Genomic DNA, 26931 nt, shown 5'->3' with positions numbered 1-26931 from the left:
TCAGTGCACTGTGCTTGTGTATGTGTGTACACATGTGTATGGCCTTCTCCACACCGAAGTGTGTGTGTGTGTGTGTGTGTGTGTCACTCCTACTTGGTCCCTGAATATGCGTGCCAGCGGGGAACAGTCAGTGGTTCTGATGAAGTGAGTCACGTCAGTGATGCTCCAGCCCAGAGGACTGCTGTCCAGATGCAGCTTCTCCTGCACCTCCACCCGCCCACTCTGAGACAGAACACAAAAACAAGGAGTTCCACATATATAGTTCTAGGATCAGTGTAAGTGTGTGTGTGTGTAATTATGCAACAGCCACTACCGTAGGTGAGGGGGGCTGGTTCTCATCATCTGAGTAGGAGGTTAATTGGGGGGTTTTCCTGCGCTGGCGGCGGGGTCCTTCCCGAGGGCGAGGTTCTGTAGGGGTGGGACGGGGAGAGGCGGGCTGGGACTTCCTCTCTAACACCTCAGAGTCACCCTGCTGCTCTGAGCCCGACTCACTCAGAGAGTAGTCCTCATCCAGGTCCTCCTCCTCTCCACTACCCTGGGGTGCAAAGAAAGAGTACAGTTACGAGTTTGATTACTTTCCATATAAAAGTTGCCCATAAGATCAGATGTAGAATCAAATTGCACTGCGTTCTACCCCAAATCCTAACCTTAACTATTCAAAAATCTCTGACCTTGGACCAGTGGTTGGGGGAAACTAAAATTCTAGCTTCTCTTCCAAAAATGTACAGCTAGGACAGCTACAAAACCTAGGAGGCTCATGGTTCTCACCCCCTTCCATAGACTTACACAGTAATTATGACAACTTCCAGAGGACGTCCTCCAACCTATCAGAACTCTTACAGCATGAACTGACATGTTATTCACCCAATCAAAGGATCAGAGAATGAATGTAGTACTGAAAGCACAAGCTACAGCTATCTAGCACTGCATAAAATGTGGTGAGTAGTTGACTCAAAGAGAAAGAGTTTAACAAATTAATTTCTTCAAAAATGAAAGAGAAGCAAGAGACGGCGAGAGAGATATTTTGAGAAAAAAAATCTATTTAAGTTTCACTTACTTAGCAAATGCAGCTATGTAGTTTAGACACCAGGCTCAAACATAGGGATGCTATGACTATCCAATACAACAGAACTCTTCCAAGTCAAGGTAAGCTTTTGGTTTTACTAATTTATTGCCACCAGGGCCCGCTGGTGTAACTGCTAAACTGCTTACTGACTGTACAATAACATTACTGCATGACTGTAGTGGGTTTACTAATGCGTTATTAGCTATGTTGATTATGACGTTACTTTAGCTAATATGGTGACAACAATGTCACTGTGTGTAGCGGTTCTTATATGGTTTGGCTTGGAAAGGTTCTCGCCTGGTCACATACAGCTGATGTGTTGTGCATTGAAGTCCACAAGCAAAGGGACAAGGTGAGAGGAGGAGAGCGCATAGAAGTGAGAAGGAATACAACGTGGCTGCTATGAAAGTGAACTGTGTTCACGTGTGATCAGGGATGTATTCATTCCGCCAATTCTGTTGTAAAACGTTTCTCAAACAGAAGCACACAGAACGAAACAGGGATAAACAAACCTGGATTTGTCCAATAGAAACTCTTGTTTGCAACTGTTGGACTAACGATTACACCCTATATCAGCTAGATGCAGGCAAGAGTGTGCAAGGCGGTATTGAATGTCACCTAAAATGTGTCTCTCGACCTGTGTGCACCTACGCTGTAAACTTTAATTCATGGGCAAGGTTGTAGCAACCTCATGATGGGTATAGGGAAAATCAGAGTATCATGTAGTAGCCTAAACCGATCGCTGAACTGGGTGAATGGAATATGAATGACAGTCAGCCAATATGCTGTAATAGAAATAAGGCTCATGAAAAAAACATTAAACAGCATCAACGCCACTGGTCAACAGAATATAATCTTTTAAAAGTGAGATTTTCACTGAACAGTTACTTTAATGTGTTGAATGTCAGTATATGCAGTACCAGTGGGGAGCAAGCAGGGGTGCTGTCCACAGAGGTAAACAGGTGTTTTTTGCAGACAGACAGGGGCTTCCTCTTCTTCCTCCTGCTCCCCTCTTTGGTGCTGATATCCAGGTTAGTGTGACCGCCAGGGGGACGGCCAATGCGCTTGGTCTTCTTCTTACCGTAGTAATGAGCTATAGAGTACATAGACAGACACCAAGGAAACCATCTTAGAAAAATAATAACAGGTGTTATTCATGATTGTATAGCTAAATATTGATAAGTACATTGTAAATACAATCTGTGTGTCTGTCTGTCTATACATGCATACGTGTGTGTGTGTAAGGTAGCACGTACTGTATTTAGTCTTGGTGAGCAGGGAACAGTTCTCTGAGCAGTGTTCCCGCACCATGTGAGGTGTGATCAGGTTGGGGCAGCATTCCAGCCTTACACATGTCTTCCTGCAGAACTCAGCCACCTGGTCAGCCGTACGGGAAATCCCCACAGTGGCCCGGTAACTCTTCCCTTTGTACCTACACACCACAACACCATCCAGAGCAGGATAGGTAGACCCATTAATACAGTCTGTCAGAGACCAATGTGGCAGAGAGCATCTCTCCCAGGTCCTTCATCCAGTATGATGTTCATGGAGCAGGGAGAACATATATACTCAGTGTCACGCGACTACTACCATATACAAGCATTTCGCTACACCAGCAATAACATCTGCTAAATGTGACCAATAAAATTCAAATCGATATACAGTGTTTATGGTGAATACATAGTGACCCAGAACAGAGCAAATCTATCTCGTACAGAAAACTCTGTACGGATTAGTGCGTGTACCGTTTCTCATTTTATCCCAATACTGTACAATCTAAACCGTCATGGTATCACCATCATGTTAGTGTTGTTATGGTGTATACTGTGGTCTGTCTATTGGTTGGGTAGACTGACTTGGCCTTGAGAGTCTCTCCCTGGCCGTGCCGCCTCAGCTCTGGGTCCTGCTGCAGCTCCCTCAGCACCCGGCTGGGCTTGTAGGCCGAGCTGATCAGCAGCGTCAACACCTGGACCACAGGGCAGGATACGGGGGGTTAGAAGTACACACTGTAGGATACAGCACAGAATTAAACAGGACACTAGAATGGATTATGTATCTGTATGGTGATATCAGTGAGAAGTCATCTACAGTAGTGCGTGTGTTAATAATAATAATTACATTTGTAAAGCGCTTTTCATTATACAGAATAATCTAAAAGTGCATAAAATTTAAAAAATGAACCAAACGCAGCTGACGCAGCTGACGCTACAAGAGACACGAACACCAAGAAGCACAGCTATCAACTGAAATCCTTCCTAAAGAGAAAGTTCTTTAGGCCCCTTTTAAAGTGTGTTCCCTACAGGTGGTCCGGGAGGGCATTATAGAGGCTGGGGGAGGTCGAGATGAAAGCCTAATCCCCCAAGGAGCGGAGATTAATCCTGGGGGCGTGTAGGAGCAGGCTATGGCTTGACCTGAGGGTGCGAGTGGGGTTTTGGAGGGAGAGCAGTTCTCTGAGGTAAGGAGGAGCATTGCCATGAATACACCGGAGAGTCAATCCGGAATGAGACGGGGAGCGAGTGCAGAGATGCCATGATGTGATGGTGTTTCCACACACTGACCAGTATCCTGGCAGCACTGTTCTGGATGTATTGGAGCTTCTGAAGACTCCTGCCAGGGTTCCTGATGAAGAGTGCTTTGCGGTAGTCCAGCCCTGAGGAGATAAAGGCATGGATGAGCTTCTCTGCATCAGACTGAGTGAGGGTGGGACGGAGTTGGGCAATGTTCTTGAGGTGATAGAATGACGCTTTACGTGGCTGTCAAAGGTCAGGGAGGAATCAAGCTTTACACCCAGATTGGAAACTGAGGGAGTGAGAGGGATGTGCTGTCCTGCAATGTTGAGGTGTGTTATTGGTGAGTGCTGGACCTGGAGGAGGGTGCCAACATGTCGGGCCTCGGTTTTGCTGCTGTTCAGTTGAAGGACGTTTTCCTTCATCCATCTACTCAAGGCATGTGTTCATCAGCATAACAGTGGAATGAGATTCCATGCCGGGTAATGACACAACCGAGGGGGAGCATGTACAGGACGAACAGGATGCGTCCAAGAACAGATCCTTGTGGTACACTGCAGGTGACGTGGTGGGTCCGGGACCTGGGCCCACCTAGCAACACATACTCAGTCCTGTGAGAGGTAGGAGTGGAACCAGCTCAGAGCTGGTCCAGACAGTCCGGCGGCGTTCAGGAAGCATTCCAGTAGGATGGGGTGGGCGACAGTGTCAAACCCTGCACTCAAGTCCAGGGGGATCAGGGGACAGGGGGAGCCTGCACCAGCAGGTCGTTGGTGACCCTGAGTAGGGCCGTTTCAGTGCTGTGGGCCGGCCAGAAACCTGACTGCAACTTCTCAAATACTGTCGGTTGTTCAGACTGAGATGGTCCTGGAGCTGTACAGCAGCAACTTTTTCTAAAACCTTGGAGAGGAAGGGGAGATTGGATGTTGCCCTGATATTTTTAGATTGAGAGGAGCTTGTAGATGTGTGCTGCTGTCTCTCTCACCTCTTTCAGCACCAGGACACAGTTGCCGGGGCCTATGCTCTGGGGCAGCTCTGCGATGCGGCCCTTGTTCAGGTAGGGGCCAGAGAAACAGAGGTGGTTGAAGAAGATCTTTGGGCAGCTGTACTTTCCGTTCCCCTGAGCTGCTGACAGACACAGACGTGAGATTCTCATACGCATTATTTTTGCACAAATTATTTTTCACAAGGTATTACACTCACCGCTCTCTGATTGGCTCAGATCCTGCTGCCTCGCTGCATGGGGCGTGGCTTTAAGTTGAGATCTGCCATCGGATCAAACCCAAATACACATACAGTTAGAAATAAAAACTTGGGTAAGAGTAGAGGAATAAGTTCAGCTTTTTAATTTCGATTCCCACGCTCTCTCTGTAATATGCAGTCTGCAAAAACTCACTGCTTCTCTGGTTGCACCACGGCCACACAGCTCTTCCTCGGAGCTGCAACAGAAGAGGTCAAAAGTCAAACTACATTTGACAGTAACCGTCAGATAAAACACTGACATAGACCAATCCCCAAAATGGACAGGAGGGTCTTGTTTGGAGCCTGACCTGTAGCGTTGGAGGGGTGTTGGAGGGGGTAGCCGTTACTCCCACACCAGCTGACTGGAAAGATGTCCAGAGAATCCACATGCGTGATGATGTCAGGCAGAGTCTGCTTCAACCCTGGAGAGAACACACAGAGCAGAGGGAGGAGGTTATGAGTGGATGAACACATAAACACTATGTAAATAGAACACTGAGAATTCAGGTAGCTGAAATTACCACCCAAAACTGACTTGGTCATAGTGATAGTCACAAGATCAACATCCTTCCCCCAAAACCCTTACATCTCTCCGACACGGCACTTCCTCTCCCTCCTACAGCTATTCTGTTCTCACCTTCTAGACCCAGCCAGATGTGCTGACCTCTGACCCTGGTTACAGTTGCCATGTGGATGTATTTAGGAGCGATGGGATTCACCGCCTCCAGCCTCATGAACTCAACAAAGTCATGATCACTCTGCTCCTGGAGGAAAAACACCTGTCATCAGTCAGTGGTATAATATATATATATATATATATATATATACACACAGTGGGGAGAACAAGTATTTGATACACTGCCGATTTTGCAGGTTTTCCTACTTACAAAGCATGTAGAGGTCTGTAATTTTTATCATAGGTACACTTCAACTATGAGAGACGGAATCTAAAACAAAAATCCAGAAAATCACATTGTATGATTTTTAAGTAATTAATTTGCATTTTATTGCATGACATAAGTATTTGATACATCAGAAAAGCAGAACTTAATATTTGGTACAGAAACCTTTGTTTGCAATTACAGAGATCATACGTTTCCTGTAGTTCTTGACTAGGTTTGCACACACTGCAGCAGGGATTTTGGCCCACTCCTCCCTACAGATCTTCTCCAGATCCTTCAGGTTTCGGGGCTGTCGCTGGGCAATACGGACTTTCAGCTCCCTCCAAAGATTTTCTATTGGGTTCAGGTCTGGAGACTGGCTAGGCCACTCCAGGACCTTGAGATGCTTCTTACGGAGCCACTCCTTAGTTGCCATGGCTGTGTGCTTCGTGTCGTTGTCATGCTGGAAGACCCAGCCACGACCCATCTTCAATGCTCTTACTGAGGGAAGGAGGTTGTTGGCCAAGATCTCGCGATACATGGCCCCATCCATCCTCCCCTCAATACGGTGCAGTCGTCCTGTCCCCTTTGCAGAAAAGCATCCCCAAAGAATGATGTTTCCACCTCCATGCTTCACGGTTGGGATGGTGTTCTTGGGGTTGTACTCATCCTTCTTCTTCCTCCAAACACGGCGAGTGGAGTTTAGACCAAAAAGCTCTATTTTTGTCTCATCAGACCACATGACCTTCTCCCATTCCTCCTCTGGATCATCCAGATGGTCATTGGCAAACTTCAGACGGGCCTGGACATGCGCTGGCTTGAGCAGGGGGTCCTTGCGTGCACTGCAGGATTTTAATCCATGACGGCGTAGTGTGTTACTAATGGTTTTCTTTGAGACTGTGGTCCCAGCTCTCTTCAGGTCATTGGGCAGGTCCTGCCATGTAGTTCTGGGCTGATCCCTCACCTTCCTCATGATCATTGATGCCCCACGAGGTGAAATCTTGCATGGAGCCCCAGACCGAGGGTGATTGACCGTCATCTTGAACTTCTTCCATTTTCTAATAATTGCGCCAACAGTTGTTTCCTTCTCACCAAGCTGCTTGCCTATTGTCCTGTAGCCCATCCCAGCCTTGTGCAGGTCTACAATTTTATCCCTGATGTCCTTACACAGCTCTCTGGTGTTGGCCATTGTGGAGAGGTTGGAATCTGTTTGATTGTGTGTGGACAGGTGTCTTTTATACAGGTAACGAGTTCAAACAGGTGCAGTTAATACAGGTAATGAGTGGAGAACAGGAGGGCTTCTTAAAGAAAAACTAACAGGTCTGTGAGAGCCGGAATTCTTACTTGTTGGTAGGTGATCAAATACTTATGTCATGCAATAAAATGCAAATTAATTATTTAAAAATCATACAATGTGATTTTCTGGATTTTTGTTTTAGATTCCGTCTCTCACAGTTGAAGTGTACCTATGATAAAAATTACAGACCTCTACATGCTTTGTAAGTAGGAAAACCTGCAAAATCGGCAGTGTATCAAATACTTGTTCTCCCCACTGTATATATATATATATATATGTGTATGTGTGTGTCTTGTGTGTCTCACCACAGGAAAACAGCTCTCTGGCGCTCCCTCTGCGCCACACTGTTTCAGGTAATACGCCCAGTCAAAGTCCTGACCCTGGTAACCTACACACCCACATACCCAGGAACACAGTAAAATTGCACTGGTAACTGCAGTACAGTGCATGAGATGAGTGTATTCCAGAGGTGGGACAAAGTCACTATTATTCAAGTCACAAGGTCCGAGTCTCAAATCGAGAACCAGCCGAGTCTCGAGTCAAGTCACAAGTAAAAAACAAATCAAATCTTTATTTTAAAAAATGTTTAAGCTACCAGACAGCCCTTTTCATTATTTTGTCTACAGCATATTTTGATTACGCAACAGTTAACTTTACAAATACCAAATGCAAGCTTCGTGAGTAAATAATCAATTTCAGGCAATTTTGACATACCAAAGACTAGTAGACCTATGTTAGTCAATGTTGATTGAAGCCCCATTACTGGTGAGCTTGCAAAGTAAACCGTTAATATTCTTGATCAAACTATTTTTGGAGCTGCATATTTATTTATGGCAATCCTCTCTCCCTACAAAGTGCAGTTTGTACTGCACCCGATCCTTCAGCTCGCCAGGAAATCAGCCATCTGTTCGCTAGCTTAGTGGTTCTCAAACGGAGTGTTTCAAAGCTTGCGACACCCCCGCGCACACAATTGCTATTCAGATGTCGCCTGTCATTTCAGATATAAACGGTGCTGCATTTTCAAAAACACAAGACACCTGCACTTGGAGCTGAAAGTCATTCACGTTAGCAGTCAATATCAACTTGGGATATCGTACGGCCTACCTCTATCCAGCAGAGGTTGCAGGATCGTACTCCTTACCTGTATCCAGCGGAGGTTGCAGGATCGGATGGAAAGCATGGTTTGTCTGTATATTTTTTCTTCCTCACAAATATCGTAATTAATTAGCCAGAATATGTTGCATCTTCATCCCATGAGTATTGAGGTTAGAACTACCTGTAGCCAGAAGTCCTACCCACCACTGAGGTATATAACTAACCCATCCAAACTAGTCCCATTTGAAATATCCAGCTAGTCTATTGTTCTGGTAAAGATGCGTGAGTAGCAGATTGCTAAACGGTATTTTATATGAAAAAAAAAAAAGTGCCAGGCAAAACCTGAGAAAATTAAAGTGCTGTCTGGTCATTAATCTGGATATGTGAGCCCGTCTTTGCACGCCAATGCTGATGACTGGTCAACAGTCAAGATGGGCCACTTTTTGGTTCTGAAGCACAGATGAAATGTTTTTGAAAGAAGAATTTCGTGCAGTGCCGTAGGTCTATGTCAGTGGCCAGATTGAATAAGCAAAGGAATAAATATAAAATCCAAATGGTAGGCTATACAGTGCCTTCAGAAAGTATTCACACCCCTCGACTTTTCCCACTTTGTTGTGTTACAGTCTGAATTTAAAATGGATTAAATTGAGATTGTGTCTCTGGCCTACACACACACAATACCCCGTACTGTCAAAGTGTAATTACGTTTAGACATTTTGGCAAATTAATTAAAAATGAAACGCTGAAATGTCTTGAGCCAATAAGTATTCAACACCTTTGTTATGGCAAGCCTTAAGCTCTCTAGGCTAGGGGGCGGTATTTTCACGTCCGGATGAAAAGCGTGCCCAACGTAAACTGTCTGCTACTCAAGCCCAGAAGCTAGGACATGCATATTATTAGTAGATTTGGATAGAAGACACTCTGAAGTTTCTAAAACTGTTTGAATGATGTCTGAGTATAACAGAACTTATTTGGCAGGCGAAACCAACCAGGAATTTCTTTTTTTGAGGTCACTCTCTTTTCAATGAGTTTTCTATGGGGATCTAGATTTCTAAGGCACTTGCTTGCAGTTCCTATCGCTTCCACTAGATGTCAACAGTCTTTAGAAATTGGTTGATGTTTTTCCTTTGAGGATTGAATAAGTAGGGCTGTTCAGAACGAGGATCGATTGTAGTGTACTGTTGTGGTTGGGGCGCGTGACCTGAAAGCTCGCTCCACTTTGTTTTTATCCGCTATTGAACGCAGTTTATCCCGTCTTAAATTTTATCGATTATTTATGTTGAAAAATACCTAAAGTTCTATTAGGAAAGTTGTTTGAAATGTTTGGACAAAGATTACAGGTAACTTATTAGATATTTTGTAGTCATGTTGGAACCGGTGTTTTTCTGGATCAAATGCGCCAAATAAATGGACATTTTGAAGATATAACGACGGAATTAATCGAACAAAAGGACAATTTGTGATGTTTATGGGACATATTGGAGTGCCAACAAAAGAAGATCTTCAAAGGTAAGGCATGAATTATATCGTTATTTCTGAGTTTTGTGTCGCGCCTGGTGGGATGAAATATGATTGTCTGTGTTTGTTTGATGTGGTGCTGTCCTCAGATAATAGCATGGTTTGCTTTCGCCGTAAAGCCTTTTTAAAATCTGACATGGTGGCTGGATTAACAAGAAGTAAATCTTTAATTTGCTGAATTGCACTTGTGATTGTATGAAAGTTAAATATTTCTAATCATTTAATTTGAATTTGGCGCGCTGCCATTTCACCGGATGTTGTCAAATCGATCCCGTTAACGGGATTTGATCCCCAAGTGAATACGTTCAGGAATAAAAATGTGCTTAACAAGTCACATAATGGCACATAGTTGGCGCAGCAGTCTAAGGCACTGCATCTCAGTGCAAAAGGCGTCCCTACAGTACCCGGTTCGAATCCAGGCAACATCACACACGTGCCGTGATTGGGAGTCCCATAGGGCAGCACACAATTGGCCCAGCGTAGTCCGAGTTTGGCCTGGGGTAGGCCGTAATTGTAAATAATAATTTGTTCTTAAATGACTTGCCTAATAAATACATTTTAAAAAGCTGCAAGGACTCACTCTGTATGTGTGCAATAATATTGTTTAACATGATTTTTGAATGACTACCTCATCTCTGTATCCCACACATACAGATGTGTGGGGTACAGTCGATCATAATTGTAAGGTCCTTCAGTCGATCATGATTTTCAAACACATATTCGACCAGGAAGGTTTTCCAATGCCTCGCAACAAAGAGTACCTATTGCTAGATGGGTAATTTTTAAAAAAAAGCAGACATTGAATATCCGGAGACTCTCTGCCACAAAATGAGTGACAAAACGTTACAAAACCCTGGCCAGATAAATTCAGTCTCAAGTCAAAGTCGAGTCACGAGTCTTGATGCTCCAAGTCTGAAGTCATTTTATTTTCTATCAAATCGATTCTTAAGTAATGTGACTCGTCCACACCTCTGCCTTACCTGGAGGGGGACTGAGGGGTACCCCATTTTTAAGGCTCCACTGGACAGGGAAGATTTCAGTGCTTCCATGGTGACAGAGGAAGGATGAGCCAGGCCCCGCCCCCTCACTGTCTCCCTGTAGGCTGTCCATCTGCACCAGGAAGTACTGTTCGCTCAACACCTGGGGAACACAATGATGACATCACTGTTACAGCCCCATACAACTAGGTGCAACCTATCACACACTATATGTAATTGATAAACACGGAAGAAGCTGTGTGGGTGCGGTGGGGGTGTTACCGTGGTGACCAGGGGCCTCATTTATAACCATTGTGTAAATGTAACAATAAATAGCTGTGTTCCATTTCTGAAAAGACTGTGCGCACACAAAAATACTGAGATTTATAAACTTGGGAGCACACCATACATGTTTCCCGTTATGAATCAGACCTGTCGTGAAACTGTGCACACGTGAACGAGCATTATAACTCCACCTGAAAACCCCCCATCATGCACCTTCTATGGTGACAATAATGCCCTTATTTGCTGTATACTTTGGAAGTATTGGAATTAGGCCAAGACAGTTTCTAAGGAAATAGCAATGCAAGGCGAACTTAATCAATTGTCTTTGGAGAGGTTGGTAGAATGTTTTCTTTTGCAGTGACTTTTGCTGTGTCTGACCATGTCAGAAAGACAAAACCAATTGCAAATTGTTGAGGACTTGTAAAAAGATTGTTTGATATATCAATAATATTTTGTATTTACCTTTTCCCAAACCTAAATATGTTGCACTGCCCACGAATTCTGAAACATTGTCTACAGTAGGCCTACACCTTACAGTGGTAGTCTACACACTTCAATGCAAAAAAGTGTTTAACGTCTGTTGGTGACATGGGGACATTGATTAGTGTAGTGTTAGCTAGCTACATAGTTGTCTTTGCTGTCTTTGTATCTAAGATAATTGTGTAGTTTAGAGTAACTATCGGTTAGCTAGCCAGCTATTTTCGTCCGCCGCGCTGCCGTTCTCCTACCTAGTCAACACTGCTAGCTAGCCAACTTCTACCGAATAGTAGAAACTATTACATTACAACGGAACGACTTGATTAGCGTAGTGTTAGCTAGCTACATAGTTGTCTTTGCTGTCTTTGTATCCAAGATAATTGTGTAGTTTAGAGTAATTATCGAGCTTACCTAGCCAGCTACACTTTCAAACAAAGTCAACAACGCAGCCACTGCTAGCTAGCCTACTTCACCAGCCAGCAGTACTATATCATTTTAGTCAATAGATTTTTTGCAACGTAAGCTTAACTTTCTGAACATTCGAGACGTGTAGTCCACTTGTCATTCCAATCTCCTTTGCATTAGCGTAGCCTCTTCTGTAGCCTGTCAACTATGTGTCTGTCTATCCCTCTTCTCTCCTCTCTGCACAGACCATACAAACGCTTCACACCGCGTGGCCGCCGCCACTCTAACCTGGTGGTCCCAGCGCGCACGACCCACGTGGAGTTCCAGGTCTCCGGCAGCCTCTGGAACTGCCGATCTGCGGCCAACAAGGCAGAGTTCATCCCAGCCTATGCTTCCCTCCAGTCCCTCGACTTCTTGGCACTGACGGAAACATGGATTACCACTGATAACACTGCTACTTCTACTGCTCTCTCCTCGTCTGCCCACGTGTTCTCGCACACCCCGAGAGCTTCTGGTCAGCGGGGTGGTGGCACTGGGATCCTCATCTCTCCCAAGTGGATATTCTCTCTTTCTCCCCTGACCCATCTGTCTATCGCCTCCTTTGAATTCCATGCTGTCACAGTTACCAGCCCTTTCAAGCTTAACATCCTTATCATTTATCGCCCTTCAGGTTCCCTTGGAGAGTTCATCAATGAGCTTGACGCCCTGATAAGTTCCTTTCCTGAGGATGGCTCACCTCTCACAGTTCTGGGTGACTTTAACCTCCCCACGTCTACCTTTGACTCATTCCTCTCTGCCTCCTTCTTTCCACTCCACTCCTCTCCTCTTTTGACCTCACCCTCTCACCTTCCCCCCCTACTCACAAGGCAGGCAATATGCTTGACCTCATCTTTACTAGATGCTGTTCTTCCACTAATCTCATTGCAACTCCCCTCCAAGTCTCCGACCACTACCTTGTATCCTTTTCCCTCTCGCTCTCATCCAACACTTCCCACACTGCCCCTACTCGGATGGTATCGCGCCGTCCCAACCTTCGCTCTCTCTCCCCCGCTACTCTCTCCTCTTCCATCCTATCATCTCTTCCCTCTGCTCAAACCTTCTCCAACCTATCTCCTGATTCTGCCTCCTCAACCCTCCTCTCCTCCCTTTCTGCATCCTTTGACTCTCTATGTCCCCTATCCTCCAGGCCGGCTCGGTCCTCCCCTCCTGCTCCGTGGCTCGACGACTCATTGCGAGCTCACAGAACAGGGCTCCGGGCAGCCGAGCGGAAATGGAGGAAAACTCGCCTCCCTGCGGACCTGGCATCCTTTCACTCCCTCCTATCTACATTCTCCTCTTCTGTCTCTGCTGCTAAAGCCACTTTCTACCACTCTAAATTCCAAGCATCTGCCTCTAACCCTAGGAAGCTCTTTGCCACCTTCTCCTCCCTCCTGAATCCTCCTCCCCCCTCCTCCCTCTCTGCGGATGACTTCGTCAACCATTTTGTAAAGAAGGTCGACGACATCCGATCCTCGTTTGCTAAGTCAAACTACACCGCTGGTTCTGCTCACACTGCCCTACCCTGTGCTTTGACCTCTTTCTCCCCTCTCTCTCCAGATGAAATCTCGCGTCTTGTGACGGCCGGCCGCCCAACAACCTGCCCGCTTGACCCTATCCCCTCCTCTCTTCTCCAGACCATTTCCGGAGACCTTCTCCCTTACCTCACCTCGCTCATCAACTCATCCTTGACCGCTGGCTACGTCCCTTCCGTCTTCAAGAGAGCGAGAGTTGCACCCCTTCTGAAAAAACCTACACTCGATCCCTCCGATGTCAACAACTACAGACCAGTATCCCTTCTTTCTTTTCTCTCCAAAACTCTTGAACGTGCCGTCCTTGGCCAGCTCTCCTGCTATCTCTCTCAGAATGACCTTCTTGATCCAAATCAGTCAGGTTTCAAGACTAGTCATTCAACTGAGACTGCTCTTCTCTGTGTCACGGAGGAGCTCCGCACTGCTAAAGCTAACTCTCTCTCCTCTGCTCTCATCCTTCTAGACCTATCGGCTGCCTTTGATACTGTGAACCATCAGATCCTCCTCTCCAGCCTCTCCGAGTTGGGCATCTCCGGCGCGGCACACGCTTGGATTGCGTCCTACCTGACAGGTCGCTCCTACCAGGTGGCGTGGCGAGAATCTGTCTCCGCACCACGCGCTCTCACCACTGGTGTCCCCCAGGGCTCTGTTCTAGGCCCTCTCCTATTCTCGCTATACACCAAGTCACTTGGCTCTGTCATATCCTCACATGGTCTCTCCTATCATTGCTATGCAGACGACACACAATTAATCTTCTCCTTTCCCCCCTCTGATAACCAGGTGGCGAATCGCATCTCTGCATGTCTGGCAGACATATCAGTGTGGATGACGGATCACCACCTCAAGCTGAACCTCGGCAAGACGGAGCTGCTCTTCCTCCCGGGGAAGGACTGCCCGTTCCATGATCTCGCCATCACGGTTGACAACTCCATTGTGTCCTCCTCCCAGAGTGCTAAGAACCTTGGCGTGATCCTGGACAACACCCTGTCGTTCTCAACTAACATCAAGGCGGTGACCCGTTCCTGTAGGTTCATGCTCTACAACATTCGCAGAGTACGACCCTGCCTCACACAGGAAGCGGCGCAGGTTCTAATCCAGGCACTTGTCATCTCCCGTCTGGATTACTGCAACTCGCTGTTGGCTGGGCTCCCTGCCTGTGCCATTAAACCCCTACAACTCATCCAGAACGCCGCAGCCCGTCTGGTGTTCAACCTTCCCAAGTTCTCTCACGTCACCCTGCTCCTCCGCTCTCTCCACTGGCTTCCAGTTGAAGCTCGCATCCGCTACAAGACCATGGTGCTTGCCTACGGAGCTGTGAGGGGAACGGCACCTCCGTACCTTCAGGCTCTGATCAGGCCCTACACCCAAACAAGGGCACTGCGTTCATCCATCTCTGGCCTGCTCGCCTCCCTACCTCTGAGGAAGTACAGTTCCCGCTCAGCCCAGTCAAAACTGTTCGCTGCTCTGGCACCCCAATGGTGGAACAAACTCCCTCACGACGCCAGGTCAGCGGAGTCAATCACCACCTTCCGGAGACACCTGAAACCCCACCTCTTTAAGGAATACCTAGGATAGGATAAAGTAATCCTTCTAACCCCCCCCCCCTTAAAAGAGTTAGATGCACTATTGTAAAGTGGTTGTTCCACTGGATATCATAAGGTGAATGCACCAATTTGTAAGTCGCTCTGGAAAAGAGCGTCTGCTAAATGACTTAAATGTAAATGTAATGGGGGTTACCTTGGTGACAGTAGCTGGGCTGATGTTGAAGGGGGCAGCGGGGTTCACCGCCTCCAACTTCATCCCCTCAGAGAAGCAGTGAGGAGAGAGGACTGGCCTGTCCTACAAACACACAGAAGATATGTCAGAGGGAGACAGAGAGGCCAGAGAGAGGGAGATGTAAAGCATACCTTAAAGAAGTCTTGATTGAAGGATTCTTCTTTAGGCTGTCTGATGGTCTTTCTCACCTCCTCCCACTCTGCTTCACTGCGCAAACCACGAAGCACTGAAACACAGCATTGACAATATCACTAAGTAACTCTCATTAATACTTAAACACACACAAAGCATCCAAACAAACACAAACAGTGGTCAGCAGGCAACCAGCCCAGCATTAATACACCTTATTCAAGGACCAGGGTTGGTCAACAGCATCACAAGGTGCAGAGGCAGTTATGTTCCTTACCAGCAGGTGGGGTGAGAGAGCAGCTGTTCTCCTCAGCCCAGCCAGGTGGGTGCAGGAGGGGGTCCAGGTAGAATAGCCATCGCCTGGCCAGTGACTGGGTGAGCCCCTCTGTCCCAGCGTAGCGCAGACACAGACGGCCCCCTATGTTGTCCTCCACCTGCGCCCCCCAGGCCACCCCTGGGTCCACACTGTCCTGCAGCTCCACACACCACCCCATGGGAAACAGGTCTGCTGGGTCTCCCCCTGTCTGAGCCTGGACATGTTGACATTGTTTTTATTAAAAAAAAATGCAGGAAAAAAAATGTTAAAAATAATCCTGATTTTCTGACATGAGTAGTGATGTTGAATAGGTCCTAGCTATAGTTATGGTCCTGGTGTCCCCACTCCTCCCTCCCCCAGACTCACCCCCTGCAGTAGGTGTGCTGGTGCACTCCCTCCCTGAGCCAGAGCCTCCTCTAGGACAGCCTCCCAGTCACCATGTTTCTCACAAACACCTGGACCCACATCACATTCATAAATTGTGTACATCTTTTGCCTGTTAATTCCTGTATACAGTTGAAGTCGGAAGTTTACATACTGTACACTTAGGTTGGAGTCATTAAAACTCGTTTTTCAACCACTCCACAAATTTCATGTTAACAAACTATAGTTTTGGCAAGTCGGTTAGGACATCAACTTTGTGCATGAAACACAAGTCATTTTTCCAACAATTGTTTACAGACAGATTATTTTATTTATAATTCACAGTATCACAATTCCAGTGGGTCAGATGTTTACATACACTAAGTTGACTGTGCCTTTAAACACCTTGGGAAATTCCAGAAAATGATGCCATGGCTTTAGAAGCTTCTGATAGGCTAATTGACATAATTTGAGTCAATTGGAGGTGTACCTGTGGATGTATTTCAAGGCCTACCTTCCAACTCTGTGTGCCTATTTGCTTGACATCATTGGAAAATTAAAAGAAATCAGCCAAGACCTCAGAAGAAAAATTGTAGACCTCCACAAGTCTGGTTCATCCTTGGGAGCAATTTCCAAATGCCTGACGTTCATCTGTACAAACAATAGTACGCTATTATAAACGTCACAGGACCACGCAGCCGTCATACCGCTCAGGAAGGAGACACGTTGTCTCCTAGAGATGAACGTACTTTGGTGCGAAAACTGCAAATCAATCCCAGAACAGCAAAGGACCTTGTGAAGATGCTGGAGGAAACAGCGACAAAAGTATCTACATCCACAGTAAAACAAGTCCTATATCGACATAACCTGAAAGGCCGCTCAGCATGGAAGAAGCCACTGCTCCAAAACCGCCATAAAAAAGCCAGACTACGGTTTGCAACTGCACATGGGGACAAAGATCGTACTTTTTGGAGACATGTCCTCTGGTCTGATGAAACAAAAATAGAGCTGTTTGGCCATAATGACCATCATTATGTTTGGAGGAAAAATGGGGAGGATTGCAAGCCGAAGAACACCATCCCAACCGTGAAGCACGGGGGTGGCAGCATCATGTTGTAGGGGTGCTTTGCTGAAGGAGGGACTGGTGCACTTCACAAAATAGATGGCATCATGAGGCAGGAAAATTATGTGGATATATTGAAGCAACATCTCAAGACATCAGTCAGGAAGTTAAAGCTTGGTCACAAATGGGTCTTCCAAATGGACAATGACCCCAAGCATACTTCCAAAGTTGTGGCAAAACGGATTAAGGACAACAAAGTCAAGGTATTGGAATGACCATCACAAAGCCCTGACCTCGATCCTATAGAAAATTTGTGGGCAGAACTGAAAAAGCGTGTGCGAGCAAGGAGGCCTACAAACCTGACTCAGTTACATCAACTCTGTCAGGAGGAATGGGCCAAAATTCACCCAACTTATTGTGGGAAGCTTGTGGAAGGCTACCCGAAACGTTTGACCCAAGTTAAACAATTTAAAGGCAATGCTACCAAATACTAATTGAGTGCATGTAAACTTCTGACCCACTGGGAATGTGATGAAAGAAATAAAAGCTGAAATAAATCATTCTCTATTATTACTCTGACATTTCACATTCTTAAAATAAAGTGGTGATCCTAACTGACCTAAGACAGGGAATTTTTACTAGGATTAAATGTCAGGAATTGTGAAAAATTTAGTTTAAATGCATTTGGCTAAGGTGTATGTAAACGTCCGACTTCAACTGTATATGAAAAACGGTGTATTCCAATACATTTATTTGAGCACAGGGCCCAACCGGTCTACAGCAACACAAACGTATATGTCACCCCCTCACCATCGGGTGGTCTCATTGGTCGCCCCTGCTGCCTACCCCACCCCAGAGGGTGGAGGTCAGAGGTCATGATGTCAGACCAGAAGTCTGCTCGTCGGTCGTCGTGGTAACCCTCATAGCGCAGCAGCAGCAGTTGGCCACAGGCAGTGATGATGGTAGCCACCCAGTAGGGTTGGTCAGGCTCCGAACGCACAGACACCTCCAGCATCATCCCTGGGGCCAGCCCTGTCTGCAGGCTACGGTCCACCTGACAGGAAGGGAAGGGGAAAGACAACAATAATTAATGTGTGAGTGGATATACAATAAAGAGGGCCCTGACCAGGAAAAACTCTGGGCCCTAAATATAAGTACCATATCTGCTAATGGGCCCTGATATAGTGAAATAAGACATACATGTTTGAAGGCGTGATGTGGAACCGCCAATACTCCATTCTCCTCCAGATATTCATCCCAGTTGAAGTCAGACTCCAGGTCAGAGCCCCCTCCTGAAAGACACACAAACTCATTTATAAAGACAGAAAATTACACCACTGCCATTGAACCATTGTGAGACTCACCAGATTCCTGTGTCTCGGAGTTCATGATGCCCCCACTGTGTTCCCAACACCACCCAGAACACTGTATTAGCAGTAGCTAAAACTACTTTGATCCAACTGAAAAAGATACAAAGACGACATTAAATAAACATGTCTGTGTTTAGGGCCTGGTACTCAGTGACTACAACACACTTATACAGCTCCACTTCCAAGACAAAAAAAAGGTTAGCACTCATGAAGATTTAGGTAGGTTCAGAGGAGAGTTGCATTTGGAAAGCTGTCCGTTTTGAATGTGGGACCTTTAGGCACGGCCGGCTTGCTCATTAGGCATCTGCCTATGGCGGCAGATTGACAAGGGCGGCATTTTCTGAGCTAAACTGACCAAGACGCACCTCCAACAACAAAACATCAAACCTCATTCTGCCCCAAAACAATGACAATTTCTCTCAACCAGTGGCATATGGGCTTTTTAGGTGAGCGTTGATGCCACCCTGTGATAAGCAGTGCCCACTTTGTCAAAGGCAGGGGTGCAAAATATGTTGCTTGTCCATTCCCAACGTGCACCTCCAGGGTGCTGTTGGAGAGAGACATCGCTGCGGCGCTCCACCCCAAAATTGTATTTCACCTTTATTTAACCAGGTAGGCTAGTTGAGAACAAGTTCTCATTTACAACTGCAACCTGGCCAAGATAAAGCAAAGCAGTGCGACACAAACAACAGAGTTACACATGGAATAAACAAACGTACAGTCAATAACACAATAGAAAAGTCTATATACAGTGTGTGCAAATGAGGTAAGATAAGGGAGGTAAGGCAATAAATAGGCCATAGTGGCAAAATAATTACAATTTAGCAATTAAAACACTGGAGTGATAGATGTGCAGAAGATGAATGTGCAAGTAGAGATACTGGGGTGTAAAGGAGAAGAAAAAAAATAACAGTATGGGGATGAGGTAGTTGGATGGGCTATTTACAGATGGGCTATGTACAGGTGCAGTGATCTGTTCTGACAGCTGGTGCTTAAAGCTAGAGAGGGAGATACGAGTCTCCAGCTTCAGTGATTTTTGCAATTCGTTCCAGTCATTGGCAGCAGAGAACTGGAAGGAAAGGCGGCCAAAGAGGAATTGGCTTTAGGGGTGAACAGTGAAATATACCTGCTGGACCACGTGCGACGAGTGGGTGCTGCTATGGTGACCAGTGAACTGAGATAAGGCGGGGCTTTACCTAGCCAAGACTTAGATGACCTGGAGCCAGTGGGTTTGGCGACGAATATGAAGTGAGGGCCAGCCAACGAGAGCATATAGGTCGCAGTTGTGGGTAGTATATGGGGCTTTGGTGACAAAACAGATGGCACTGTGATAGATTACTCTGCAAATTGGATGCAGTCTAACATAAATCATGTAGCAGATACAGGATATGGTTGAAAGAGTTTATGGCCTTTTCTGTAGCCTACAGGCTGGAGATAGACTGTATGAATGTATTGAGACTTACACTTTTTACGTCATGCAGGTTTCTCCAATCAAATAGCCTAACCTAAATGCTGCCCAATCAAATAAAAAAATATGTTAACAAACATATACTAAAAACAGGCCAGGTCAAAGTAAAACGGACAATATGGAATGGCCATTCACAACTGTTGTCCTGGAGTTTCACCCCATTGTCATGATCAGTGGTTTCAAGTTTGTATCTGTACATTTTTGACAAGCTGATCATGCGAAAAATAAAATACTTCTGCATTTCCTGCTGTGTAAACACATTGCAAATAGGCTCACCATAACTCCTAAAAAGGTTGGGTAGCTGATATTTATTTAAATTGATTTAACACAGGAATAAGGACTAATAAAGCCAATGCAATGGCCTGTTTTTACAAATGGTGGGCCTACCACATGGATGGGCATTCATAAAATTCCATTGCGGGCAGACATGGTAAGCTACACCCAAGTAAACAGGAACCGAAGTCTTTTTTGGTCCTGTTCGATGTTCTTTTTTTGGTGTTTTACAAACTGTAGGCTTACCACTTAGCCGTCGCCTTTTGGAGGTCGTTTTGATTTTTTTGCAGTCTGGACCGGCCTTGATTTCCACGGACATTGGTTTTCGGTCCGGACCAAATATGAACCAATCATAGACGTCTATGTTTGCTTCAGATTTGGTGCGGTCCAGACCAGCCTTGATTTCAACATCCACGGACATTGATTTTTGGTCCGGTCCCAATTTCAACGTGCGGAAAATACATATTTTAAAAGTCTGGAAAATAGGTATTTTCAACATACGGGAAACACGTATTTTAAACTTTCATTCATAACCAAATATGAACCTGACTTCAACATCCGGAATATAGGTATTTTTCAATGTCTTTCATGCTTTTTCAACGTCCTGGAAAATACTTATTTTCCCCCATAATTCAGAACCTAAACTGGAAAATATTTTAGACGTATTTTCAACGTCAAAGACCGGCCCTGCCTTAAGCGTTCTTTCAATTCAATACTGTCCATCGCTCTCCCTTCTCTGTCAGGGGTGATCAGTCTCAGGAAGGATTAGAGCCCTGCTTAAAGCAGGCTATCTGGCCTAGACCCATTCCTACCACACACAGCCTTCGATCAGCCTATGAGTTGTTGACATCTTTATTAATTTAAGAAATCATTAACTGAACTCATCCTGAGAAATCCCTGCCTGATAAAACGTCAATGTGACAAAGCAGTGATATCAAACGATGAGTGTGCACTTTTTAGGTTATAAACTGCACTATATATATATATATATATATATATATATAGCACACTCTGGCTCCCGCCTGCAGTGACAGGTGTTCCCGCCAGCAGGTTAACGACGTCCCATGTCAGAAAAGGGGTTGGTTGACTATGGCGTGGCAAAACCAGCACAAAAATGCTAAAGCCTGCCTACACAGATGTTAATACTTTGTTTATGTTAGGTTGCTAAAATGGTTGTAAGAAACAGTATAGGTCACATTTTGCCACAGACTAGCGTGAAACGGTGTAATAGGCTGCACTGTATATTATTTTACAATGTTACATTAGACGCTTGCAATGATACATCGCAAGCTAAACAACCATGAAATAAAACACATCTTGACTACAAAAAAACTAGTCAGACTTTTCAGGGAAAGGTTGTGTCAGCATCAGCAATATGACAATCTGTTGACACAATACTGCAGGCAAAGGCGTCATGCGCCCAGCTCAACTTTAAATTCTATATTGCGGTCGTGATCAAAATTGAATTCACAACATTGAAAAGAGAATAACACAACCAGGCGTGCCTCTGGCGGTTTTGCAATGTTGATCGTGGATATCAATCTGTGCAATGAAAATGATCGGGTGCGCAAAGCTTGCAGACCGTTTCCACTGTCCACGAGCAAGTTTGCAGCTGAAATGTCAAGTATTAGTATGGCGCTGCGTACTCAATCGAGCACAACACAGCTTCTTTGACACCAGGAAAAAACACACGTGAGCCACCAAGGCAGTTGAAAATACGTTTGCCCATTAGTATATTGTAAATATTAGCTAAGTATTTTATAAACTTACGTGAATCTCACCTTTTCCTAGTTTTTCCAAGTAAATTTAAAACATCTCCCTCGCCTGCCTCTCTTGTTCTCTGCTTCCTTGCAATATGTCACAAACCTCAACTGCGCATGCTCGATCATTCACTTTCTCAACCTGGGGCTGTCAAGAGGAAAAGGCGTCCCGCACCGATGGACTTGTTCATATATTTCAGCGATTAGAGGAAAAATATGAACATACTCTGCCCCAAACTTTGTGTTGTCTTTGTTTCAATTACAACAGCATATCTAAATCAATTCAAAAACAACGACACGGGGTCAAGTATAAGCAAAAGAAAATAGGCCTACACAGGCTGTCGTCGTGAGCCATGCAATCAAATGTATTTATAAAGCCCTTTCTACATCAGCCGATGTCACAATGTGCTGTACAGAAACCCAGCCTAAAACCCCAAACAGCAAGCAATGCAGATGTAGAAGCACGGTGGCTAGGAAAAACTCCCTAGAGAGGCCAGAACCTAGGAAGAAACTTAGAGAGGAACCAGGCTCTGAGGGGTGGCCAGTCCTCTTCTGGCTGTGCTGGGCAATAAATTATACAGCACACTAGCTACCTAGTTAATACAAACAATGCAATTCAATAACCTATCTTTTGACTTGTCTGCATCCAATTCTCTATAGACTAAAGGCAACTTTTCATTTGTATGGTATATTTCTGTAGGCCAAAAGACTACGTTGGTTTAGACTCGGCAGGTAGGACTTAGATTCCATATGACTATAGACTTTTTTTTGTTCTCTCGCAGGGTGGAGACTCAAGCAGTAATTAGGTCTGCTCCGTTTCCATGGCAACAGCACCAAGAGACGCACTAAAGGATAGATGTTGGGTGGTGGGAAAACTCGACGCAAATACTTCCATTGAATACTCCCGATATTTATACTAGACAATATTTGCTGCCATCATGCAGAGTAAATTGGTAGATACATTACATTACATGCGCCTTCTATGCACAAGTATCTAATCTGGCCTAGGCTACAACAACACAATCAGCCAAAATACACCTGTAGGCCGTCATTGCAAATAATAATTTGTTCTTAACTGACTTGCCTAGTTAAATAAAAAATAAAATAAATACAAAGTACCTCTCAAGCATTACAAAACGTGCAGGTGAAACAGTGTTTATAGTGCTTGCTCCAATGACTGTAGACTTGCTCACACACAGGTAACTGCCAAAATAAAGGAAACACTTGAGTAAATGAGGTATGCAAATTATATTGAAAGCAGGTGCTTCCACACAGGTGTGGTTCCTGAGTTAAATAAGCAATCCCATCATGCTTAGGGTCATGTATAAAAATGCCCAGTTAACGATTATTTTGGCTACCATGGCTGAAAGAGCAGATCTCAGTGACTTTGAAAGAGGGGTCTCAAAAGGGGGTGTATATATGAGATCTCAACCCAATTGAACACTTATGGGAGATTCTGGAGCGGCGCCTGACACAGCGTTTTCCACCTTCTTGTGGAAGTATATGGTCACATCCAATGTTCCCTCCTTTTTTTTACCACTGATCAAATGTCAGGTCTGTGCAACTTCCAGTGCATGTTTGCTGTGAACACAGGCTGTACCAGCTTTAAGTTACAGTGTCAGACAGTGGTGAAGTAGGCTACTTGATCATACTGTAGGCCTATCAGAGTTGCCTTCCATCAAAAACAATGGATAAAATGCATACCATAACATTTGAACATGGAAATTGCTGTTCTGTCATTCAGTCTACAAGACTTTTAAAAACATGCAGGACTTGACATTAACCTGTTTATAACCACTTGTCCTTCAGACAAGGTCACTGAAAATGTGTTGTTTGATGCAAGAAACCCCATTACAAAATAAAATGCATTATTATTCCCATACCATTATTACAGATAATCAGACAAATGATGCTACCCTCTGCCTATTGGCTACTTAGTTTATTCAAACCTGTCTCAAAATACAACACTGCCACTTTAAGACAAAAAAAAGCTCTTTGCCTGACTCACTTTTCAAAGATGTCTAACAATGTACACGTTTTCAGCTCTTGTAGGAAGCAATCACTCCCCCATTGCCCACTACAAATGATCTATAACTGGGCTAATAACTTACATAGCAAAGGATATGAACAAATATGCACACGTGGCTACATGCAGTTCTCACTTTGATCTCAAAACAAGTGCATTGCTCACGACCGCTCATGCTGTAAACAGTCCAGTTCAAAGTGAATGGCACAGGTCCATAAGCATATAGGCCGACTACAGTTCTGATTGGTTATGCCGCACCGGTCTGTGTAGAGTACGGGCTGAGTCGTACTCCATAGTCTCTATGGGGGTGCCACAGGGTTCAATTCTCGGGTTGACTCTCTTCTCTGTATACATCAATGATGTCGCTCTTGCTGCTGGTGATTCTCTGATCCACCTCTACGCAGACGACACCATTCTGTATATCTCTGGCCCTTCTTTGGACACTGTGTTAACTAACCTCCAGACGAGCTTCAATGCCATACAACTCTCCTTCCGTGGCCTCCAATTAAATGCAAGTAAAACTAAATGCATGCTCTTCAACCGATCGCTGCCCGCTCCTGGCCGCCCATCCAGCATCACTACTCTGGACGGTTCTGACTTAGAATATGTGGACAACTACAAATACCTAGGTGTCTGGTTAGACTGTAAACTCTCCTTCCAGACTCACATTAAGTATCTCCAATCCAAAATTGGGGTAAAGCCCCGCTTTATCTCAGCTCACTGGTCACCATAGCAGCACCCACCCGTAGCACGCGCTCCAGCAGGAATATCTTACTGTCACGCCCTGACCTTAGAGAGCCTTTTTATGTCTCTATTTGGTTTGGTCAAGGTGTGATTTGGGGTGGGCATTATATGTTTTGTTTTCTATGATTTTGTGTTTCTATGTTTTGGCCGGGTATGGTTCTCAATCAGGGACAGCTGTCTATCGTTGTCTCTGATTGGGAACCATACTTAGGTATCCCTTTTTCCCTCCTTTCGTTGTGGGTAGTTGTCTTTGTTTGTGGCACTATAGCCCTTACGCTTCACGGTCGTTTTGTATGGTTTATTTTTTTGTTGGCATCATTTTAAATAAAGGGAAAATGAACGCTCACCACGCTGCGCTTTGGTCCAGTTCTTTCATCGGCCGTGACACTCACTGGTCTCCCCCAAAGCCAATTCTTCCTTTGGCCGCCTTTCCTTCCAGTTCTCTGCTTCCAATGACTGAAACGAACTGCAAAAATCACTGAAGCTGGAGACTCATCACCCTCACCAGCTTTAAGCACCAGCTGTCAGAGCAGCTCACAGATCACTGCACCTGTACATAGCCCATCTGTAAATAGCCCATCCAACTACCTCATCCACATACATATTTATTTATTTATCTTGCTCCTTTGCACCCCGGTATCTCTACTTGCACATTCATCTTCTGCACATCTTTCACTCCAGTGTTTAATTGCTATATTGTAATTACTTCGCCACCATGGCCTATTTATTGCCTACCTCCCTTATCCTACCTCATTTGCACATACTGTATATATACTTTTTTTTACTGTATTATTGACTGTATGTTTGTTTATTCCATGTGTAACTCTGTGTTGTTGTATGTGTTGAACTGCTTTGCTTTATCTTGGCCAGGTCGAACTTGTTCTCAACTAGCCTACCTGGTTAAATAAAGGTGAAATAAAAATAAAATAAAAAAGTATTGCATACTCATTTATTTAATTATTATTTTTTGTTGAACTTTTACCCCTTTTTTGTGGTATCCAATTGGTAGTTACAGTCTTGTCTCATCGCTGCAACTCCCATACGGACTCGGGAGAGGAAAAGGTCGAGAGCCGTGCGTCCTCCGAAACATGACCCAACTGCTTCTTGACACAATGTCCGCTTAACCCGGAAGCCAGCCACACCAATGTGTCGGAGGAAACATCGTACACCTGGCGACCGTGTCAGTGTGCATGCGCCCAGCCTGCCACAGGAGTCGCTAGAGCACAATGTGACAAGGACATCCCTGCCGGCCAAACCCTCCCCTAACCCGGACGAAGCTGGGACAATTGTGCGTCGCCTCATTGGTCTCCCGGCCGGCTGCAACAGAGCCTGGAATGAGCCAGGATCTCTAGTGGCACAGCTAGCAACTGTGGGAGGCTCCTTGCATACTAATTCTTACATAGTTCATTTTGTTTCGCGATGTTGCACTGAAAGTGACTAATATTGTGTTGATTCGATCACACTTCCCACAGTAAAGGGGCCTTTTGATAGTGTTAAGGGGGAAAACTGTAGAAAGTTGAGTGAAGTTCAACCTTGTGCTTCTCTGCGCGGACTGATATTTCTTCTGTACGGCAGTCCCGGGGAGCTGTGCACCCGTGTAGAGTTTAGAGGGAACATTTGTCACATCCCTCCAATAGAGTTCCAGACACTTGTAGAATATATGCCAAGGTACCTTTATTTTGGCAGTTACCTATACACACGCACAAATACACACACTCACACACACTCAGGAACAATTAAACAGTTTTTGGCCAGTGAGCCACTCATTCTGAATTCACCCTCAGTCCATGACAGGGTTACTTAGGATTGCAGCCGTTTCCACATTCCCTTCCAAGTCACTGTCTTCTGCTCTATCCATCCTCTGCCATTCTGTCTCTCTCGCCTTTCCTCTCTGCCATTATAGCTGGCAAGTTAATATAGGTCCTTATCTTTCCTCTGCTGGGCAGGTTTAGCTGTGTTTCTTCCCATAGCGAGGTAACAGTTCATTCTTAACAAATTGAACAAGTTTTGTCTTCGTAAGAAGAACGGTGACAAATACACTCAGTAGACACCCGGGCCCCACGGCGATGTGAACCAGACTTAGTAACCATCCTCCATCACAACAGAACACACCCTGAAACAACAGAGTACAGACAGATGGGAGTGAGAGGAATCTGATTCTATGGTAAAGAAATACACAAAAATAAGAATCTGGCTCACTATAATCTCTGAGTATGTGGTAAGCATAGACATATAGTTTATGTTCTAACTCCCATTTCTATGGTGGTAAGATAGACACAATAACCATTTTACTAACTGTGAAAGACAGAAGTGTGATTGGCTGATATG

General features: G+C 45.1%; 1 protein-coding gene across 10 annotated transcripts in view; it reads right to left on the bottom strand.

Moving 5' to 3' along the window:
* LOC139559953 (scm-like with four MBT domains protein 1) overlaps positions 1 to 26931 on the bottom strand; it is a 33150-nt gene that overhangs the window by 1757 nt on the left and 4462 nt on the right. For 8 of the 10 annotated variants that reach the window (XM_071376455.1, XM_071376473.1, XM_071376446.1 and 5 more), the window contains 20 exons: positions 21855 to 26716; positions 18327 to 18422; positions 18163 to 18254; positions 17773 to 18016; positions 15903 to 15991; positions 15498 to 15750; positions 15223 to 15317; positions 15053 to 15154; positions 10584 to 10743; positions 7296 to 7378; positions 5450 to 5576; positions 5121 to 5234; positions 4967 to 5009; positions 4774 to 4835; positions 4556 to 4695; positions 2923 to 3032; positions 2323 to 2498; positions 1987 to 2159; positions 314 to 535; positions 94 to 222 (listed from right to left, as the gene is read on the bottom strand). In XM_071376455.1, coding sequence (XP_071232556.1) covers positions 94 to 222; positions 314 to 535; positions 1987 to 2159; positions 2323 to 2498; positions 2923 to 3032; positions 4556 to 4695; positions 4774 to 4835; positions 4967 to 5009; positions 5121 to 5234; positions 5450 to 5576; positions 7296 to 7378; positions 10584 to 10743; positions 15053 to 15154; positions 15223 to 15317; positions 15498 to 15750; positions 15903 to 15991; positions 17773 to 18016; positions 18163 to 18254; positions 18327 to 18351 — 2439 coding nt within the window. In that variant the 5' untranslated portion in view covers positions 18352 to 18422; positions 21855 to 26716. Of the gene's footprint in view, positions 1 to 93; positions 223 to 313; positions 536 to 1986; positions 2160 to 2322; positions 2499 to 2922; positions 3033 to 4555; positions 4696 to 4773; positions 4836 to 4966; positions 5010 to 5120; positions 5235 to 5449; positions 5577 to 7295; positions 7379 to 10583; positions 10744 to 15052; positions 15155 to 15222; positions 15318 to 15497; positions 15751 to 15902; positions 15992 to 17772; positions 18017 to 18162; positions 18255 to 18326; positions 18423 to 21843; positions 26717 to 26931 lie in introns of all 10 variants that reach the window. The other 2 variants (XM_071376465.1, XM_071376510.1) reach the window with 2 other exon arrangements.

The sequence above is a fragment of the Salvelinus alpinus genome, chromosome 2 (assembly GCF_045679555.1).
Source record: "Salvelinus alpinus chromosome 2, SLU_Salpinus.1, whole genome shotgun sequence".
Taxonomy (NCBI): Eukaryota; Metazoa; Chordata; class Actinopteri; order Salmoniformes; family Salmonidae; genus Salvelinus; species Salvelinus alpinus.
This window is presented reverse-complemented; position numbering and strand designations above follow the sequence as displayed.